Source organism: Sphaerodactylus townsendi, linkage group LG06 (assembly GCF_021028975.2).
Source record: "Sphaerodactylus townsendi isolate TG3544 linkage group LG06, MPM_Stown_v2.3, whole genome shotgun sequence".
In the NCBI taxonomy this organism is placed as follows: domain Eukaryota; kingdom Metazoa; phylum Chordata; class Lepidosauria; order Squamata; family Sphaerodactylidae; genus Sphaerodactylus; species Sphaerodactylus townsendi.
The window spans coordinates 95,222,367-95,244,305 of record NC_059430.1 but is presented as its reverse complement, the minus strand read 5'-3'; the positions used below and the strand labels follow the sequence as shown (position 1 = coordinate 95,244,305).

Below are 21,939 nucleotides of genomic sequence, written 5' to 3'. Positions count from 1 at the left end.
GTTTGATTTTTCAAGCTGCTTTATGATTTTCACTGATTCCAGTTAGGGAGGACTTTCCATATAAGTCTTGCTTCCACTGCTCAAAATGCAGAGGTGTTCATAATGGTAATGAAGCGCTCACACGGCAGTTTTGCCTGGACTTTCCTTCCCTCAGCCACCCTTCTCCTCCAACCACAGGACAGGTTTTTTTTTTAAATCAGGAATTGCTAGATGTTTGTAGTGTTATGTGGCCATGATCTATTAGTTTCCAGCTTTCATTTTTTAAAGTGTCTAGCCCTTTTCACTGTGGAGTTATAAAAGGAAGATATAAAGTGCCTTGCAGGACTTTTTGAAGAACTGAGAGGCAAAAAATGGAGAGAAAAAATAGTTAACTAGGAGAGCCAATGCGGTGTTTAAAATGTTAGCATAAGATCCATTGTTCTTGGGTTCAAATCCTCACTCTGTGACCTTGGGCCACTCATATACTCTGTATCTCACAGCGTTACCTATCTCAGGGGCCCTTTCCCCACTTACCTTTTTCCAAGGGTTGCTGCCCGCAATTCTGAGTGCGCGGCATCCCTGGCGCGCGCCCGGGCGTCCCCACGACCCCGCGCTCTGCGCGGGGTCATCAAAGCCCCTTTGAAAGAGCACCAGGGATGCCTTGCGCTGAGGGGGCGCGACAGCAGCAGCGTCCGGGCGGCTGCGCTGTCGCCGCCCCTCTTGTGGGGAGTGTTGGGGGACCCCGCCCTACTCTCCTCAAGTAGCGCGGGGCTTAAGGTAAGTGGGGAAAGGCCCACAGGGTTGGGCTGAGGACAAAAGGGAGTGAAAGAACATGCAGCTCCCTGAGTTCCTTGGAAGAAGGGCAAGGTTAAAATGCACTAGCTAAAGATTTTATACTTTAACGTGCCCTTCCAATATGTCAGAGGTGAATTCAGGGACATTCCTGTATGCTTGCCATGCACCTCATTGAACCCCCTCACCACTGATATATGTGGACCTTGGTTGCTGCCTGCTACTTTTCCTGTTCATTAAATCCACAGTGGCTTGACCAGCATTAACTTCCAAAGCAGAGATTCACCAGGCCCCACTCAGTCATCTTCTTAAAGAGGTCGTGCATCTCAGAACAGGCTTTTGTTCTCTTCTTCTTGACACATGAGTGGTGAAAAGGGGTATTTCTATTCTGCCTTCCAGGTCTGAAAAGCTGTTTGGTTTCAGGCTTCCGAGGCAACGAAATTACATACCTCAAACCTCAGGCGGATTTGGAAACGCAGCCTGTCTTGTTCATCCCAAATGTTCATTTTCCAAACCTCCAGAGATGTGGAACAGTAAGTCCCCTTTTTAATGCCTTCAAATTCCACTCAAAGCTTTGAGAAACTTGTGCTATGGAAAGGTCTGCTCTCAGTGTTTTTTGGGAAAATAGTTAAAGATTAAGTTCTGGTTTACTTTAAAAAGTATTGCAACTTGCTTAGTAGGATTTGTAGTTGAAAAATTAAGATATGGAGGAGTTCTGCTCGAGAAGTTAAACTGTAACAGTTGAATAGAGGGAGAAATCTAGCGGTGGAAAAATATAACAGTTGGGTATTTGAAGCAGATTGACAACATGTGTATCTGCTGCACAGGCTTAAACTGGTTTAATATTTATTTCCACAATTCCGTGGGGAAAGGAAATGTCATCCTATGGTGGAGAGAAAAAGGGTCTATGACATAAAGTTTAAAGCGCTTTCAGAACTTTCGGGGCTGGTATGGTCTAAAAGCAAGCTGTGTTTGTAATGTAGCTATTGTCTGACTGAACATGCAGGAGAAACTCTTAGGGCAGAAAATGTAGGCTTTGAGGAAGAATTTGAAAGTGGTAATTAAGGGTGTTTTATGAAGTGTGAGCAGATTTGGACCTAGAAGAGGAAGATAAATGAGAGGGGTTGTGTTTGTAGTAGAGTTTCCAACCTTCTACATCTCCTGGACTTACAGCTGACCTCCAAGTGACAGAGCTCAGTTCACCTTAAGAAAATGACCGTTCTGGAAAATTGACTCTATGACATTATACCTCACTGAAGTCCCTCCCCTCCCCAAACTCCATTCTCTTCAAGCTCCACCCAAAAACACCAGATATTTCACAATCCAGACATGTTAACTCTAGTTTGTAGGCCAGAGATGTACCATTTCCGAGGCTCTGTATATATTCAAGATTAAGAAATGCAGGGTTTAGTAGAATAGAATAGAATAGAATAGAATCTTTATTGGCCAAGTGTGATTGGACACACAAGGAATTTGTCTCCGGTGCATATGCTCTCAGTGTACATAAAAGAAAATACATTTGTCAAGAATCATAAGGTACAGCACTTAATGATTGTCATATAGGTCTAGTAAGCAATCAGGAAACAATCAATAGTAATAAAAACATAAAATGTAAAATCATAAAATAAAATGAAATGTCAGCACAGGCTATAGTCATACAGTCATAATTGGGAGGAGATGGGTAATAGGAATGATGAAAAGTAGTGCAGTAATTATATAATAAATATATAATAAATAGTTTGACATTATCGAGGGAATTATTTGTTTAACAGAGTGATGGCATTTGGGAAAAAACTGTTCTTATGTCTAGTTGTCTTGGTGTGCAGTGCTCTGTAGCGACGTTTAGAGGGTAAGAGTTGAAACAGTTTATGTCCAGGATGCGAGGGGTCAGTAAATATTTTCACAGGTCCTCAATGGAAGGCAGGTTAGCAGCAATTGTTTTTTCTGCAGTTCTGATTATTCTCTGAAGTCTGTGTCGATCTTGTTGGGTTGCAGAACCAAACCACACAGTTATAGAGGTGCAGATGACAGACTCAATGATTCCTCTGTAGAACTGTATCAGCAGCTCCTTGGGCAGTTTGAGCTTCCTGAGTTGGCGCAGAAAGAACATTCTTTGTTGTGCTTTTTTAATGACATTTTTGATATTAGGTGACCATTTTAGGTCATGAGATATGATGGAGCCTAGAAATTTAAAGGTCTCTACTGTTGATACTGTGTTGTCTAGTATTGTGAGAGGAGGTAGGATGGGAGGGTTTCTCCTGAAATCTACCACCATTTCTACGGTTTTAAGTGTGTTCAGTTCTAGATTGTTCCAGTGGCACCACGAGGCTAGTTGTTCAACCTCCCGTCTGTATGCGGTTTCATCGTTGTCTCGAATGAGACCAATCACTGTTGTATCATCTGCACTATCATCTGTGGCCCATTCTGCACAACACAAATAAAACGTTTTGAGGCTAAATATAAAATGTTTCAGCCCAGCTTTTTCCTCAAAACATTTGGAAGATGTCTTATTTTTCCTCAAAATGTTTCATTTTGAAAAGGCTAAATAGCATTTCTTTTCCCCCAAGACATTTTCAAAAGGTTCCCAGCTTGCTGTTTCCTACCTGACTCACCAGCTTCTGCTTTCATTTTCTCTGCAGCATGCGCCTGCCATTTTGTGCTGCTGCAGAAATTCTCCGTGCCACCGGCCATTTGCTGAAGGTTTCTGGTAGAGGTTTCCTCTGCTTGCAGCTCATCCATGCATTTCACTGTATAAAGTACGTCAGTAAAATTATGCCATCATATCTAGTTGTCATAGCTTCAAAGATGTCTCTTTGAAAACTAAAAAAAGGAAAAACGCCAGTCCAAATTAAGTTTATTCAGATACTTTATACAGTGAAATTGCATGCAGGTGAGCTGCAAGCAGAGGAAACCTCCGCTGGAAACCTTCAGCAAATGGCTGGCAGCATGGAGAATCTCTACAGCAGGCGCAGAGATGACAGGTGCAACAGAATGAAATTGACAGGCTTCGTCAGGCAGCAGACGGGAAAAAAGGACCATTTTGGCCTGAAACACTTTATTTTCCCACTGGAGAAAAAAAGCCAAAACAGTTCTTTTAAAAACATTTTAAATGTTCTGTGCATATTGGGCCTATGTGTATTCCTTTTACCTGTGAATTACAGTGGCAAAAACCATTGCCCTAATTTTTATTTTTAACAAGGTGATTTGTGTCTTTGATATGCTGGTTTTACACAAATAAGCATCTCACACACACACACACACACACACACACACACACACACACACACACACACACACACACACACACACACACACACACACACACACACACACACACACACACACACACACACACACACACACACACACACACACACACACACACACACACACACACACCCCGCTAGGAAATGATGTGTGTACATAGGTCCACACCACAGTTTGTAACAATAGTTAGTATGTGTAGAAACAATCAGCCAGAGATGTACATGGTCTTGAAGAATAATCACACAGTGTCTGAAACATGGTGGGGAACTCTTAGTGAGGGACCAGTGTTTTTGTCTTTATGGAACTAGGCTTATTTTCATGTTAAAAGACTCTCACAGTTTCTCTCTCTTCAGCAGGCATTACCTACCACTGGTGTTCCTCAAGACCCTAACAGGTATGGAAAGAGACGTTTCCTCTGGCTTGTCTGACTCAAATCTTCTCACATGCCCTGGACCAGGGGTCCCCAGTGTGGTGTGCCTGGACCAAGTCTCCCCAACATAGTGCACATGGTGTCCACAAAGTGTTTTATAGAAAGTGGACGAGCCCAGGTGGGGCTTTTGCCAAGCAATACTCCTAATTGAGCACTTGAGATTTGATTGGCTGCACATATTTTTAAAAGCACTGCTTTGACAGCAGAAGAATCTGTGGCAGCCATTTTGTGGCTGTACTTATCACACTGTATCACAATTGCAAAGGAGCCTGCAGGCATAGAAAGATTGGGGACCTTTGTCTTGGACCTTGTTGTCACTTCCCACATTTGTATTTATTTATTACCCTGGCATGTGTCTTTCCTTTGGGGGAACTCAAAGTACCATGTACGGAGTTGCTGAGTGGTCTCCTGTTTTGGCACTGACCAAACCCTGGCCTACTTAGCCTCAATAAAGTTGCTGTATCTGGTAGACAGTGTGCAGATCACAATCTCCATGAGCCTCCATGAGACAACAAGGGAACTGCATGGGGTTATGGGACTGGCTCCCAATTAGGCCAGGGTCATGGAGATCTCCGTAAACTCAGCAATAATGACTAAACCGGTCCTTCTGTGTAGGAAAGGCCTGAGGAGGATCTTTAGCAGAGGATGTCAGAATGTAGCTATACTTGGCTGAACCAGAGGGCAAGTTTTGTGGCACAGAGAGATCAACTGATCTGATCCATGGGGTACAATTGGGGTTGCCAGCTCTGGATTGGGAAATTCCTGGAGATTTGACGAGGGGGAACCTGAAAGGGGTGAGATTTGGGATGGGAGGGACTTCAGTGGAGTATAAGACTACAGAACAAGGGTGTCCAACTCTGACACTTCAAATGTTCATGGACTACAATTCCCATCAGCCCCTGCTGGCATGGCCAATGGGAATTGTAGTCCTTGAACACCTGACTCGCCAGAGTTGGACACCCCTGCCACATAATCTACCTTCCAATGCAACCATTTTCTCCAGGTAAACTGGTCTCTGTTACCTGGAGACTAGTTGTAATAGCAGGAGATCTCCAGTCACCACCTGGAGTCTGGCAACCCTACATACAATCCACTGGACAAATTTCTTCTGCATGGGCCCCAGTGAAACGAGCAGGCATAGTACATGAATGCTTTAAAAAAAGAATACAATGTTTGAGTCATTTTTTATTTAGACATTTATACCTTTATTTATTTAGACATTTATTTAGAAACATTAGACATTTATTTAGACATTTATTTAGACCTTTTCTCCTCAGTAAGGACTCAGTAGTGATGCAGATTAGGTTCTCTGGAAAGTCAGTGCATGAGCAGCTTACATCATTCTCCCTCCTCCATTTTATCTTCACAAAAACTCTGGGAGATGTGTTAGGGATGAGAAAGAGTACCTTGACCAAGGTCAGCCAAAAAGCTTGTCTGGGAGAGTTCGGATTTGAACCTGGATCTCTAGACTAACTCCTTAACCAGTTATGATTGCCAGCACTGCTTCAGCAAATACAGATGATTATAAGAGTAGTGTCTGAGGAGGGTGTACTTTAGGGAGGTCGTGATGTCACATCCAGGTCTAGGAATTTCCCTAATCTCTGTGTTAAAGACCATAGAGACATGAGGAAATTCCTAGAGCATCATTATGGAGGCTATTTCCTAGCCATTTTTTCTCCCAGTCCTCACTTTCTCGAGGACAGTAGATTGGGGCTAAACAGCAAAGTAAATGGCAGGTCTATAATCACTATACCACCTTGAGTGCCTATAAGATAGCAAGGCTGCTAATAAATGTGGTAAATAATGATTGGCTGTTACGATAGAGCAGCCTCTTATATCTGAACATAATTCTGGGTTAGAGCCCATGCTTTCCAACCAGAAGGCCCTAGAGTCCTCGAATGTGCTGGAGTAAGATCTACCTCTGCTGGAGATCTGTTATCAGTCAAGAGTAAACAATACTGGGCTAGTTGGACCAGTAGTTTGACTCCATGTAAAGGAAGCTTCGTGTTTTCATAGGTTCAGTATCATGGCTTGTCTGAACCTCTTCTGACCACCTGTTTTCCCTTGCTCAGGTTACCCTTGAAGCGGGGCTGCCCTCCATTCACAGACGAATGCGATCCTTTAGCTTCGAAACGAGCGAAGGAAGAAGATCCTCAGCGAGGTAGTCTTGGCACTGGAGCTTCCCTTCCCATTCTCTCCAATAAGCCTGTCATTATCAAGTGTTTCCAGCTTGGAGGAGGGGAGAATAGATGAATAAGGAGTGCAGTGGGCTGATGGTACTTGAGTGGGCAAGCTTGGCTCAGAGACCAAGGGGGAAGCCAAACGTGTAGGGAGGGGGAAGGGCTTGGGGCACCTGTGCAAAGAAAGTGACAAGATCAGTTAGAGCTTGCTGATGCCCTTCAGAGTGGAAGGTCAGGGGCTCCTCTGTTCCACGTTCAGGGAGGGCATTCTGTTAATACTTGTGGTCTCTTCTGTCTTTCAGTTTTACTTTATGTGCGGAGGGAATCGGAAGAGGTTTTCGATGCTCTCATGCTGAAGACGCCAGACCTGAAAGGCCTGAGGAATGCTGTAGGTTTCCCCACTCTTATTTTTATGCCAGACAGCTTACCGTACAGCTTGATGAATACATTAAGACCGGGATTGCCAACTGGCAGTTCCAGAAATGGAAGCTGGTCCTGTCTTCCCAGACAATTTCCTGATTCCTGATACCCTCACCAGCATTTCATTAAAGAAAATGATTGTGGTTTTATTTGTGAGGGAAATAAATTCAAGTTGTGAGAAATAGAGATTCTACAGGTGAATGTTCCCGCTCTCTTTTTGATTTGATGTACAACAGAAGTCCAAACGGGCTGAAAACTGAATATGGACCTACTTGTGCATACTGTGATTCTTCAACTAATCTTTTGTTAGTTACATCACTTGCTGTTTTGGGGGCATATTTTGGTTCTATCCCCCAATTGTCCTTTTTAAGAAGAATATTTTAGTAAGAATTAAAGGGGTTAGAGGGAATACTTTTCAGCATAAAGTAGCATGATATTTGAAAAACACTGTTTCAGATAAAAATCTTGAATTAAAAATCCAGGTGGATTGCTGTATTTGTAGCTGCAAAACTAACCAGGAATCCAGTGGCATTTTGGGCCTTTTCTTCATGCACAACTTACCACAGATTTTCCCAATGATCCAACCTTGGGTCTTGGAAACATTTTCTCTGAAATCCTTCTGCACTTCTGCACTCCTCTGCCCAAGTCATTTTGGGATTTTTCCTCTGTTTCTTCAGTTGCATTTAATCCACACGCTACTGCTGAAAACATTATTCCTGATGATGATGGGATGATGGCATCCATTACACAGAGGAACAACTCTCCCCTTTTTGTTTCTTTTAAGCACATGTTACTGAGCAGTTACATTTTGAATTAGTAATTGAGAAATGTGTCTCCATTTCCACTGTTGAGAACTACCAACCTAAAATGGAAGTCAGAACAACCCCTGGAGCAGGCACCATTACCCGAAAGAAAAGAGACATGTAGGCCATCCCACCCCCCAACACAAAGAACTATATTTTTCAGCAAAATTTAATCTACAGTAATGCACAGTTGTTATTGTAGCAGTCCCAAGTTATGTACAGTGATTACTTCTAGTACTTTTTCTCTCCCTTTGCAGGGAAAGCAAAGGAAATAGCCCCCTGTTAAGCTTTCTTCTGGTTTTCACACTCCTCCCCACCTTCCCCTGTTCCCACCACAGCAGTTCCTCTCACTCTTTGAGCCACCATTTCAGAACACTCAGAAGGGCTTTCTTTGTTTATTTTAATGCTGAAGTTAACATGAAATTAATACGGTCTAGCACTACCTTGTTTGACCAAACACTGCAAATAAAATAAAGCAGCAGACAGCATCCCAAATAGAGGTTGCACAGAAAACAACAAGGAAGCAGCAGGCGGGCAAAATGACTGATTGGCTCAGTTAGGGACACCTTGCAGGAAGATATTCTTTGTTAACAAAAAAAAAAAAAATCACCCTGCAAAACAAGCAGTCACGGGTTGAGTATGAAAAATTGTGTTCTGTTCATCACAAGAGGGAATGTGAGGCAGTTGCTCATGCCAAGCATATTTTACATGCAACTAAGGCCAGCAGTGGGTCAAACAGATCCCCTGGAATCTTTGTCCTGCTCAAGCCCTGTTGAAATGAACTCCCGGGCACAGGGTCACATCCCCTCAGTGAGGCTGTGCAGGAGAACTTCCAGGTTGATTGTGCCACACACAAATAAATGGAGGGAGCTGGTAGAATTTTCTGTCTCACTCTTTGGGTCCGACCCCAATTCCATAAACAGTGTTCTGGCTGTTGGATTTGAATGAGTTTTGCATGGAAAGGACAGCATTGGATTGGCAGCCTCCCACTCCTAACCCCAGCAGAGGGTCATTTTGCACCAATTGCCGTGAAAATTCAAGCTGCCAGTTGCAGCTCCTCACTGAGGAACATAGCTGTGCATGTTCTGAGCTTTTCGTTTTGTCGTGTTAGGATGGCATTTGTATGTTCCACTGCCTGCATCTCTTCTCCAATCAAACTCCCAAGACTGCATGTCTGGGGAAAATGTTCCTGTTCATTCTCTCCCTCCGACCACGCCTCTCCCTTTTCCCCTTGGGCTGGCAGGAGACTCCCCCTCCCCTTTCTCAATGTTTGAAGAGCACACAACAACTATCTGAGGTTCCTATCGGCCAAATTCCTGATAACCCACAGCTCCATCTTGGCAGAGGTGGGGAAATAGAGCAAACAATTCTCCAAAATTATCTGATAACCTTTCTGTTTTTTACGACTGTACTTGGCAGGGGGAGGGGGAATCGGGGAGACTGGGAGAGAGTCAGTTCGTGTGCCCATTTTGCACATTTTAAAAGTAGAACAGGACAAAGGGCCAGGAATAGGGTTGCCAACTGTCAGGTAGGGGCCTGGAGTTCTCCCAGAATTTCAACTGATCCAGAGATCAGTTCCTGTAGAGAAAATGGCGGCTTTGGAAGGTGAACTCTATGATATTGTACCTGCTGCTGTCCCTTCCCCTCCCCAAACCCTGAATTCCCCAGGCTCCACCCCCAAACCTTTAAGGATTTCCCAACTTGGAGTTGGCCACCCTAGCCCCAGAACAAATGCTGAGTTTTTTAGAATGACTTTTCTTCTGCTCCTTTTTGAAAGCAGCAGCGTTCTGAAGAAAAAATGGCAGTTAGGCTAGCCCTGGCCCCCAAGTTTGTTACCAGCAAGGCTGTGCATGGAGTGAGTTTAGCTGCATGCTTCTCAGCCTTGCAGCCAATGGAAAAGCACAGCCCCCAAGTAGGGAGGGAGCTGTGGACTGCCACTTAATGCTGTTCTTGACTGATGCCTTTGTGTAAAAGAAGGACCGCCATGAGAAACTGCCATTTGTAACAATCCTATATTAAGCATGTTACACCTTGCGAGGGTGTGATTGAATAAATGGGCTTTTGCACAACTAATGCTGAGAAGGGTTTTTTTAAAAACCAACATTATTTTTTATCTTTCCATTTCAGATTTCAGAAAAATATGGCTTGCCTGAAGAGAGCATCTACAAAGTGTACAAGAAATGCAAACGAGGGTAAGTGGTGTTCTGCACACACTTACTCTGTGCTGAAGGTGTTGTGTTGCACGTGAAAAGAACAAGCTAGCAAGTATCTACTGACCTAGGACTCTTCAGGCTTTGGACTTTGAGCGCTGGTCTTGAAGGACGGAAATTGTAAGATTCCAAAACCTGTTTAGAGCTATGTCCAGAGGTGGGATCCAGCAGGTTCTCACCAGTTCCCGAGAGTGGGTTACTAATTATTTGTGTGTGCCGAGAGGGGGTTACTAATTGGGTCTGCTTTTCCGTTAGAAATTCCATTAGGTTTAAAAATCATAAAGTCCCGTTGTTTCCTATGTGGCTGGTTAGTGAAGGTAGAAAACGGGATAATTCTCCCTGTTGGGCTGTTTTAAAAACATGTTTTAGAAATATGGTAAAGTTCCTTATTTAAGGAAAGTATCCTTCTTTTGATTTCTAGAAACAAAATTAAGTATTTGAAAGTATTAAGTATTTGACAGACAGTCAATTAGAGGAGAAGTAGTTGTTTCTGTTGGCAGTAGACGATAGGACTTGCTATAATGAGTTTAAATTAAGGACAGAAAGATAGCAGCTGGAAATTAGGAACTTTTTTTACAGTAAGAGTTTTTTACAGTAACAGAGAAATTATTAATGCCCACGCCCCCGTCATGCCCCTCCCAGCCCCATTGGCGCTACGCCACTGTTTGAATCCCACCACCATGGGAACCTGTTACTAAAATTTTTGGATCCCACCACTGGCTATGTCACATGTTTTGTGGGGTCCTGGTGTTAGGTATTGTGTGTTCTTGCAGTGGATGTGCACTGTGAATCCATGAACAATTAGTGCTCCCCGGTTCACATGCAACAGTATTTAGGAACACCCATTTCACATTTAGACTTGACATGCCTTCTTCGTTAAATGCAAGCTGGATGTTGCATAACTGGGAAGGGAGGTTGCATTTGGTGTAGTGGATAAAGTGTGTTAGGCCAGGAGAGCTGGCTCCAAATCCCTAATCTGCCGGGAAGCCTGCTTGCCAGTTAGAGTAACCTACCTCACAAGTTTCTCAATTACACCTCTGAGCTGATTGGCAGAAGAGCACTCAAATTGTATTACAAATTGTGTTGCTTTACCAGGAGAAGGTAGGCCAAGGAAGGATCAGGCTTTATCCAATTTGCATCATCTGACTGATCACTCATACCTGAGGCAGAAAAGGAATTTTGCCCCAAGCCACATCTTCTGGTAACCCTCTGTAGAGCTGGGAGACCTTCAAAGAAAAGGCAAACCAAAGACCCCTTCTTTGAGGTGCTATTAAATAATAACAACTGTGTCCCATCAAGTCCCAATTGACTCATGGAGACCCTAGAACCCTGGGGTTTTCAAGGGAAAAGATGAGCAGAGGTGGTTTGGCATTGGTTTTCTCTTCACAGCAAGCCTAGTCTTCTTGGGTGGTTTCCCGTCCAAGTTCTATCTATATCCAACCCGACTTAGCTTCCAAGCTGTTAACAAGATCGGGCTAGTCAGGGTTATTCAGACTACTGAGATGCTCTTACGAAGGAGATTTTATTATTTTTTTAAAAAATGAATTAGCAGGTGTATGTATGTGTGAAAGACAGGATAGTTTCTGGATGTTCTGCTAACCACCACCCCTCCAAGCAGTTGCCCAAGGTTAAAACAGATTTCCTTTATCTTTAACATCGGGACACTAGACTTTGTTTTCATAAGCCAGCTCAATTACTAAGTCGCTCTGACTTTCTGCAAGTCAGTAGAGTAGAGTCAGAGTGACCTTTGGGAGAGATGAGGGCTGATCCAATGTGGTGGCAAATGGAAAATGTTGTGACATCTCTCTGAAGGGAGGAGGGCTGATTAGGGTATCAGTACTGGGCTTGAAGGATATTTTAGAAGTGAGAGCAGCTGCCAATAGTGTCAAACCAGCTCTACCTATGGTCAGTGGGATTAATGAAGTCTAACTGCCAGATGGGTTTCACTTGTCTGTCAGCTACATGAGGCCTGGCACCCCAATGAACAATTTCCTACCACCCTGATGACCCCTATCGATTTAGTACCTCTTGCCTCAAAATTCAAAGCCATCACATAGGATGTTTTCTCACTCACTCTCTCCACGTAACTAGTGACCTACCCACCAGCAGGGGTGGGGAAATTGTGCCTCATGAAAAGGATGGGTCCAAATTATGAGCATCAAATGCTATGGAGGGGGCAGGTGGATACCTGGTCAGGCCCACTCATCTCTGGGGCAAACCTGCCTTTGTAGTCCTTTACTGGTGAAGGGCTGTAAAATTATTTTTATTGGGGCTTTACAGCCTGTCTTAAAGTGAGAGGGAGATGCAGGTGTGGGTTGTAGAACAATCAGCATAGGAATGGCCCGCCCTTTGTACCAGTTCTTGGAACTGAACTCCCCCCACCCCAACCAGCTAGAACTGGGGGGGAAAGATGGGCCTGGTTTTCCTGTGGTCATAACCCAACCCCGCTTGGCTTGTCTCTCTTCCATTGTACATCATTTTGGAAACTCTGGTAGATAAAACTGACACAGCCATCCCTGAGGACTAGAAGCTTAGTGTTTATTTTTAAAACGTGAAAACAGAGGTCCTTCTTCAAAAGTCAAGCCAAGTGCCAGGTTCCTGTGATATTAAAGGCACATGAAGTGAAGGAACAGGATTTTGGACAACTGGATAATAAGCCAGTATCTTTTTTATCAGTTTGTGTGCAGCAGTTTTTTCCCCTAGCCAATTTTTCCCCAAGGCCAGCAACTGAACAGCTCCCCCCCCCCAACCCCAAGTATATTTCACATCTTACTATTCAGAACTGGAAAATAACTAACGGATTAATGGTGTGAAATGGCTACTAATCTCTCTTCAGGCATTCCCCCCTCCCCCTTCCTCCATGTTGCTAGACAATGAAAATGTTTGGAAGGGGGGTGGGACGGCCCTGTTTTGACCTCTCCCCTAATCTTGTTGTGTCTAGAAAACTGCAGCTTTTTGGCCCTTTGGAGATTTAGCAGCAAGCTTCGCTGTCTCCAAAGCCCTCCTGGGAGTTTGTGAAAATGGGCTTTATGTAGAGTTGTACAGAATGGTCCTTAATGTCACAAGATCCCTGTGGGTTGTTTTTGCCTCCCCTTCGCCTTCAGGGATTTAAGCATCCCTTAAAGGATTGCTGAGTTTTCTTACTTGCTTGCTCATTTGAAAAACAAACAAAGACAAAAAACCCTGGCAGCTCCTGGAAGCAGGGTTGACATAGGCCCATATGGCCAACAGAAGGGGAATCAAAACAGAACCTGGCCCATGGGACATGATCCACTGGGGAATCCCCCTGAGCAAGCCCCATGGAAATGAACTGAGCTCCTGTCCCGTTTGCTGAGGCCACTGCTAAAGAACCGCACAGCAGACTGTGCCTCATGCAAACTAGGGAATTAAATGGTAGTTGAAGGTTTTGCATTTCTGGGTGCTGAATTTGTGGGAGGAGGATTACCTGACAATTTTATCGTGCTGACTTGTTTTGTTTTGCTGCTTTTATTGTTATAATGTATTTGGGGAAACTAACAAGTATGAGGCAAAAGTAAGCAAGAAGATCATAAATAAATACGTTTCTAATGGAGAAAGGGAGTCATTTTGGAGTTTCTGCCTGAGGCAAACTATCCTGAGGTGGTCTGGGAAGTACAGCATCTTCTAAGAATAACCCCAGAAATAGAAAAGAGAAAGACAAACAAGTATGTTTGCATATATTAACTGAAAATTCTTCAAGTGAGAATTCTTTAGTGAGAATGCCAAACTAGGATCTGGGAGACTTGATTTCAAATATCTAGCCTGCCATGGAAACTTGCTGGGCCAGTCATTCACAAACCCCTGAAAACATTTTGAAGATGTTTTCAAAAAACCCTGTTTATCTGTACTTACCCCCTCAAAAATGCTTCCTGGCCGCCATTTTGCGGTCGTTCTGTTTTTATTTACAGCTCTGTAGATCCGATGCTACGAGGCTTCAAAGCCTCGTGTTGCGATTCTCTAGAGGTTGTGTCTACTTAGCTGCCTACCTAAACACGACCCTCCAATTAAAAAAAAAAACCTGATGGAAATACAGCACAAGATGGCTGGCATGAGCTCAGAAAATGGTGCTGACGAGGAAGTCAGAGGACTGCAGAGCGGCACAGGAAGCATTTTAAATAGATCTGCACAGCAAGGGAAAACAGTTTCACAAAAGAGACGCTTCCAGAAAGCCAATTGCTAAAAAGAATCTCTTGGCAGCAGCATGCAATAAAAATGTTTTCAGGCAGGAAATAAAATGTTTTGGGCTAAAAACCATGCAGAACTCCATTCAGGAAACGTTTTATTTCCTACCTCAAAACATTTCATTTGGTTTGTGCAGAAAAAGCCATCTCACAGAGTTACTGTGAGGATAAAACAGAGCGATGGAGAATGATGAAAGCCTCTTTAGGTCCTAACGAGGAGGAGGAGGATATAGCTCCCCATAGTGCCAACTCTGTCAGGAGCAGCAGGGGTAGTTCAGCTGCTTGATGGACAGCCTGTCATTCAAATGTTTATTCCCCCACAAAAATTCTTGTGCAGCCACCCTCAGTGCTTTTCACCTTCTTTTACTGGACAGAACAAAACCCAATCCATTCAGAAGACAGCCCCTTTTTGGGGGGGGGGAGGAGCTTGTAGGAGTGGCTACCTGGTCATGCTGCTAGAAAATCCTTGTAGGAAGGGTGCCTGGCCCTTTGGAACACGAGGGCTGTTCTTCTATATATGCCTTCCTACTCCAACCAGCTGAATGATGGGACTTCTAGGCCACCTCTGATCAAATGTTCACATCAGTGTTGATTCCTTTGTCTAGCTAAAAGATGCCCAGAGTCATAGCTTGCATTGGTACATGCCTCCTGAACAGTTTACGCACTCTCAGTTTCAAGGTGGGGGAGCATCATCTGTAGTCCAGTGCATGGAAAAGGGTCCCTGGCAAAAGGTCCCAGCCCATGCTGTTCCTTCTTGGTTTCAGTGCTAAAGCGAACCCTGACTTAAAGTAGTTGGATAAGCACTTCCCAGTGCCAAACTGAATGGGCACATTTAGGTCTCATACAGGGCTCAGTGTGCTAATTTGCCAATTCTGGCCTGGGAAATTCCTGGATTTTTGGGGGTGTGCTGAGGGGGGCAGAGCTTGGGAAAGTGAGGAAGTATCGCAGGGATGCGAATCCAAAGTTGGCCTTCTAAAGCTGCCATTTGCTCCCTGGTAATTGATTGTCAGCTGTAACTTCAGGAGAACTCCAGCCCCCTGCTTGAGGTTGGTAACCCCATGATGTAGTTGTTTTGCACGGACCAGGCTAGTTAAAACAAGACCCTGTGCTTGTGCAGAGTCCCATGGGAGAGTTCCTTTAGCCTGTGCCAGCATGACATTTAATCAGGCCTCTGAGCGGAGTTCTAAACCAACCCTGCCCTTTCTGCGTCACAGTCTTGCCACCTTGGATGCTGCACAGAGCATTTACAGTGCCAGATTGCTGTGCATAAGGAGATCTGGCCTTTCTCTCTCTGCGGATCCTTCCCTCTGTGGTGGAAGAGAGCCAAGAGGAGATGGAGAATGGGCACAGAAACAGAAGGCCTGTCTGTTCTCTCCAGCCAGAGGAGAATCACTGGGATTAATCCCTCCCCACCACCAGTTCCCTTCCTGCAAATCATCTTCATTTTGCCTTTGGTTGGTTTTAATAAAAAGGATTATGTGAGATTTATGTATGGATTTTTCTTCTCTCCACATTGCACTTAACTGACAAAGTTGTGTTTGCTAAAATAGCCCCAAGTTCAGCCCTGGGGATGGGGATGGGGGGGGGGGGGGGCAAAGTGAAACTGAGTTTCCTTCTTAGCTGTTATTTGCGTCTCAGTAGAAACCCCTGGAAGCTGCAGCTCTGAAATAGCAAGCGAAGCACAAATGGAGGTGTGAAGTTCTTTTGTGTTCAAACAATCTCATTATCCCAATTGCACTGTAATTAAATCTGTGTACAGGCACTAATGGATACATCAAGCCAGCAAAAGAAATTGGTCTGCTGGAGGTTGAAATGGAATTAGGGGTCTGCAACCTGCGGCTCTCTAGATGTTCATGGACTACAAATCCCATTGGCCATGCTGGCAGGGGCTGATGGGATTTGTAGTCCATGAACATCTGGAGAGCCACAGGTTGCAGACCCCTGAACATTGGCAGATTCCAAAATAAACGGACTATTAGAAGCAACTTGATGTTTCCCAGCAGAAGTTTCATGGGTTACTACCCCCCCTCTAATTTTAATTTGTTAGTCTTTGTTAGTCATGAAAGTCATGAAAGTTTTAATTTGTTAGTCTTTGACATGCCACAGGGGTAGGGAACCTGCGGCTCTCCAGATGTTCAGGAACTACAATTCCCATCAGCCTCTGTCAGCATGGCCAATTGGCCATGCTGGTAGGGGCTGATGGGAATTGTAGTTCCTGAACATCTGGAGAGCCGCAGGTTCCCTACCCCTGCACTAGAACATGTTTATGTTTGCTGAAGCAAAAGGGCAGGGAGGAGGTTCAGTAGTTTAAGAACATCAGAGTTACCCTGCTGGACCAGGCCAATGGACCTCTTGTCCAGCATCCCATTTCACCCAGGAGCCAGCCAGTTGCCCTGGAAGGTGGTGGGAGCCGCAGTTCTTCCAGAGTTACAACTGCTCTCCAGACTACAGAGCTCGGTTCTCCTGGAGCATATGGCTTCTTTGGAGAGGGGACTCTGTGGCATCACATCTCTGCTGAGTTCCCTCCCCGCTGGGCACCCCCCCCCCCCCCAATTCTTCAGAAATTTCCCAACTTAGAGCTGGCAACCATAGGCCAAGGTTTCCCTGCTGTTGCCTGATGGCCCTGGTATTTAGAGGTTCCCTTTTAAAGACACCTGTTCTCATCAGAGGTTCCCTTTTAAAGACACCTGTTCTCATTCACTGCCAGTGAATTCCACCTTTTAATGACTAGATAGGTGAAGTATTTTGTACCAGCTTGCTTTTAAGTGCTGATGTGTGCGTAAAGTGCTGTCAAGTCACAGGCTACTTGTGGCAACCCAGTAGGAGGCTTCAAGGCAAGAGGTGGTTTGCTGAATAATAATCCTGGTATTCCAAATACTAGCCGTGGCTTCTGAAATCTAACAAAGTTAGGCTGGTCTGGGCCATCCAGGTCAGGGGGAGAAGCACCCATGCTAAGCCTCTCCTACAAATTACTCAATCCGATAAGAGCCAACATAATATAATGTGCTGGAAGTTTGTCCTTACTGCCATGGGGACATATTAGATAGTACTTATGGTAGCACTGATAAAGATGCAGGTATCTTTCCCCTTCCTCTTTCCCCATGCAATTTTGACCCTTCAGTCAATCAGCCAATCAATCTTTATTACAGTCATAGGCCAGCATAAGGCTAATAAAATACATCTAAAGGCTGAAATGTTTTGAAATTGTAAATATTTATCTTTGAAAATCTATTTATGATAACAAATTGGAAACGTAAAAAATGGAAACATAAAACAATAGCATAAGGGAACAAAAGCTTTAAAAGAAAGCCTATTAAAAGGACTATAAAAAGTATTTTTAAAGGGACGATAGGAATAGGGGGAGCAATAAAATTGATAAATAACAGGCTGTTTCAGATCATTAAACCTGATTAGTAACACAGACTGTTCTGTGGTGGAGCTCAATCGCTGCTACATAAGACTCAGCAGTGTTGTATGCTGTGTCAGGATTGGAATCTGTAGGCAGCAAAGAATATAAAATTGTTCTGTGTGACCTGGAAATCTATGCAGCAGTGGTGAAATAGATCTAATACGTATGTTTTTGTAATACTGACAATAGAAAAAACATATGTTCTATTAGAACATAAGAAAGAGCCTGCTGGATCAGACCAGAGTCCATCTAATCCAGCACTCTGCTACTTGCAGTGGCCCACCAGATGCCTTTGGGAGCTGAGATGCAGGATGGGAAAGCATCCTGTTTCAGTGTGCCCAGATCCACAAGGACATTTTCTCTCCCAATAAGGGGTCTTTCTATATCGGCCTTCCAGGACAGCAGGGAAGGCCTGGCACTGTACCAGAGTACAAGCCCTCTGTTGTTTAGGCACCTAAACTGTTGTCGCACTCTGCTGTTCCACCAATGAATTCAGGGTGGTCTACATGGATAGTACCCCGTTTTATCCTCACAACAACCCTCTAGACAAGATTGAGAGAGGCAAGAAGTGACTGACCCAAGTACACATAGCCAATTTTATGGCTGCAGTTGTGATCTGAATTCAGGCCTTTCTACTAATATGAACGATTTGTGGTTGTTCTTGCAACCTTAAGGCCTGATGGCAGTGTGAGAATCAAAACTGATGCCAGTGGGCTTCAAAACGAACATCTGTATGAGCTTGGCAAGAAGTTGCTTGCTCTTCTCCTTCAAGGATTTGCCTGCTGCCAGAGATAGGTTGTCTCAGAGACGTGGGACTATTTCATCTGCAGAGCTGGCCGAGAGGCCTCCTATTCTGGGAAGGCAGGGGTGGGGGGAGCTTAATTCCCTGGGAACAAGCTAGCAGAGGTTTTCCAGGAAGGCTCTCAAAAGAACAGCTGCATCTTTGAACTGCCTCAGGTTCTCTCCACCAAACCGCAGCTTTCTCCCCTCACCTGGATGGGGATTGTCTCCTCTGCTGGCAGCCTTTTGCTGTTCTTACCTTAAAGTTGTCCTTGCCAGCGAGATATGATCAAGCACCCGGAGTGTCTGCCCCCCACCCCATTCCAAAATCAATGCTTAGAAGATGAGCTCATTATTTTCCTTGGCCCCAGTCCAAGCCTGTGGCTGGAAAGAGAGGCCAGGAGCAGAGTTGAAGGTGCGCCTAACGCACTTTGGCAGGGCTTGAGATGAGGGGATGGAGCTCCTAAGCAGGTGGGAGCGTTTGGCTTGATATGGGGCAGTTCAGGTTTGGCCAGTGTGCATCCCACCGAGACCAGTTGACCTCTCTGGCCTTCTATTGGGATCTATCTGGTCCTGCTCTGTATCCAGTCGTGCGAGACCTGGCTCTCGAGGCCTTTGTCACGTGATAAAGGCACAGTTTTGTTAGGAGGGTGTTTAGATGACTGCTTGCAGTGAGCTCCAAAGAGAAAATTCATCAGGAAGTCCATCAAAGAGGGAGCGCTGGAGGATTGGCATCACTAGAGCTCAAATAAACTCACTGTGATTTATGGATCAGCCATTTGGACTGAGTTTGTCTGATGTTCTCAAACCGTCCCATCTGCAAGGACAGTCAAGTGTGGTGCCCAAACCAGACAATTCTTAAAGTAGCAGCTTTTTGTTGGGGGGGCGTGGAACTGCCAGGAATATGATCCCGGTCTGTCCAATTGGTCTATCGGATGCAGGTGTTTCAAAAATCTTGCCCTTCCTCCAAGGAATTCAAAGTAATGTATATGGCTCCCCTTTTCCCATTTTTAACCCCACAAAGACCACCTTGAGCCAAAAAGAAAAGTGGGGAATAAATATGCAAATAAATAACGAAGTAGGTTAAGCTGAAAGGGTTCGACTGCTCTATGGCCACTCAGTAAGCTCTGTGGGAGATTGAAGATTTCTAATTTGGGTGTCCTGAATCCCACTGGAGTCACATCACACTGGTTCTCAGAGATGGAAGGGAATCCTGTAATCTGCACTGTATCCACAAGTCAGGGGATTTGGCTTCATCATCACAATCATTCCCATCTTGGAGTGACTTGTCCACACAGGAAGATCGAGTGGCTAATTGCTGGATAGTGTGGTTTCATTCTGCTGTAGCAATGATATGTGGATGAACCAAGGTTGAACAAAGAAGTTCTTCTCTGGGGTGCTGTGTGGTTTCTGGGCTGTATGGCCGTGTTCTAGTAGCATTTTCTCGTGACGTTTCGCCTGCATCTGTGGCTGGCATCTTCACAGGATCTGATGGTAGTAAAACAAAGGTTCTTCTCTCATTTTATAACAGGGAAATGTTGCCATAATGTGAGGAATCCTTATAGTACTGTTAACCCATCGCTTCTATAGCTGGTGTTCTATACACAATACATCTCTGTGTAATGAAGAACGGGAGAGACCTGACAATCATCCGTACAGTTTAGAAAATGCAAAATACAATTATTTACCTGGTTTCAGGCGTTTTGGGCCTGGGATTTCTCCTGCTGTATTTGGGGGTGGCTGGCATTCCTTGCATTCTAGTGTGAAAGGGTGCAGCACTTGTTGGTTAAGCTGAGGTTTAAACTGGGAGCTGGCGTGCTTCAGTATCATCGAGTGTGAGCACCAGGAAGTCCTGGGTTTAAATGCCTCAGTGATCACAAATTCACTGGCCTTAGGCATCCTTGTGTCTCCCTTCCTCAGTGAAATGGCAAGGATAAACATGCTGAAATAATATATGTGTATATAATACCTTGCTTTTCTCCCCATGGGGACCTAAAGCACTTTGCAACATCATATTCTTGTCCTCTGTTTTAGCCTACAACAACAACTCTGTGAGGTAGGTCAGGCTGAGAGAGAGAGAGAGCCAGTGGTCCAATGTCATCCAACAAGCTCCCCTGGCAGAGTAGGGATTTGAATGCGGGTCTCCCAGATCCCATCCCAAAGTCGTAGAACTCTCTCCTCTGTAGATCAGAAAGCATCCCTCTGAACTTCCTCATTCGTTTCTCTTCCAGAATCCTGGTGAATATGGACAACAACATCATCCAGCACTATAGCAACCACATGGCCTTTTTACTGGATGTGGTGGAGGCTGAAGACAAGTTCCAAGTGACCCTCAAGGAGCTCTAAGGACTCGAAGGACTGTGTGGCTGCTGGAATGTCATAAGGTTGAGGAGTTCAACACCCCCAGCCCAGCCTGAACCATCAACTCTGGATGTTGGACTTGAACACATCCCACTGGAGGGAGAGAGGAAGAAACTCAGTTGCAGGGCTCAGGTTGCCAAAAGACCCTGCTTGCATCATCCATGCTCAATGTGAATGTGGAACATCTCTCTGTTGAGTTGTTGCTGATATTTTATACCTTGTTATTAATTATTATTAATATTATTATTATTATTATTAATACACATCTCTTCCAGGCCTTGAATTCAGACCTCTTTCACAGGTTCATGCTCAGGAAATCAAGACGTGGTTTCAGATGGTTGCCGAGGCAGGTGTGGGATATGACGACGGGAAAAGACACACCTACCAGTTGTGCCAAACCATCAAATTGGATCCAAAGAGACTATCATGACTGCATTTGAACATTGCCAAAGGCATACACCTGCATGTACACACACATGTACACACACACACACACACACACACACACAGTATCTCACTGCCTTATTCCTTGCCTTTCCAACTCTGGATGTAAATAGTCCCCAAGAGAAGTGCCTGATAAAAGTGATTGTTTTATACATTTCCAATGTCCTTTTGGTATTTTATAAATATAAATATATATATAAAGGTATGTGTGTCTGTGTATAAATATACTTTGTTTTATATTGAACACCAAATGGAGGAAGGTAGAGCATTTCAAAACCAGGCTGCTTCACATTTCCCCAGTGAATTTGTTTGATCATGGGTTGTTGTCTCTGTTTTGTTCATTTTTGTAACTATTTTTGCATAGTCTGTGGTAATAAAGATTCAGAGACGTAAAAAAAATGCCTTTGTTGCAGCGTCAACATTAAACGCAGGTGCCTCTTGCGTGTCTTAGTGTGTTTTGAAAGCCAGCAGGGGAAGACAGGCTGTGGTTCTTTGAAATGAAGTTGCTGTCCAGCAAATGTAGCCGAATCATCCCCAAATTTAATAGCCACAGTTGCTGTAGCACATTTTAATGTAACTGTGTAATTCAGGCAGGTTCACTCCAGAAAGCACCTACATGCTCTCCCTGTTTTGTTATAAGCCAGGGGTCTCCAACAAGTAGCTTG

The 21,939-nt window shown here is 44.4% G+C and overlaps 1 protein-coding gene across 2 annotated transcripts in view; it reads left to right on the top strand.

Moving 5' to 3' along the window:
• GRHL3 (grainyhead like transcription factor 3) overlaps positions 1-21,673 on the top strand; it is a 58,092-nt gene extending 36,419 nt beyond the window's left edge. Inside the window, exons 11-16 of one of the 2 annotated variants that reach the window (XM_048500706.1) lie at positions 1,171-1,304; positions 4,395-4,432; positions 6,541-6,629; positions 6,951-7,036; positions 9,999-10,063; positions 20,701-21,673. In XM_048500706.1, the coding sequence (XP_048356663.1) occupies positions 1,171-1,304; positions 4,395-4,432; positions 6,541-6,629; positions 6,951-7,036; positions 9,999-10,063; positions 20,701-20,815 (527 nt within the window). In that variant the 3' untranslated portion in view covers positions 20,816-21,673. Of the gene's footprint in view, positions 1-1,170; positions 1,305-4,391; positions 4,433-6,540; positions 6,630-6,950; positions 7,037-9,998; positions 10,064-20,700 lie in introns of both variants that reach the window. The other variant, XM_048500705.1, reaches the window with a different exon arrangement.
• Positions 21,674-21,939: the final 266 nt, after the last annotated feature.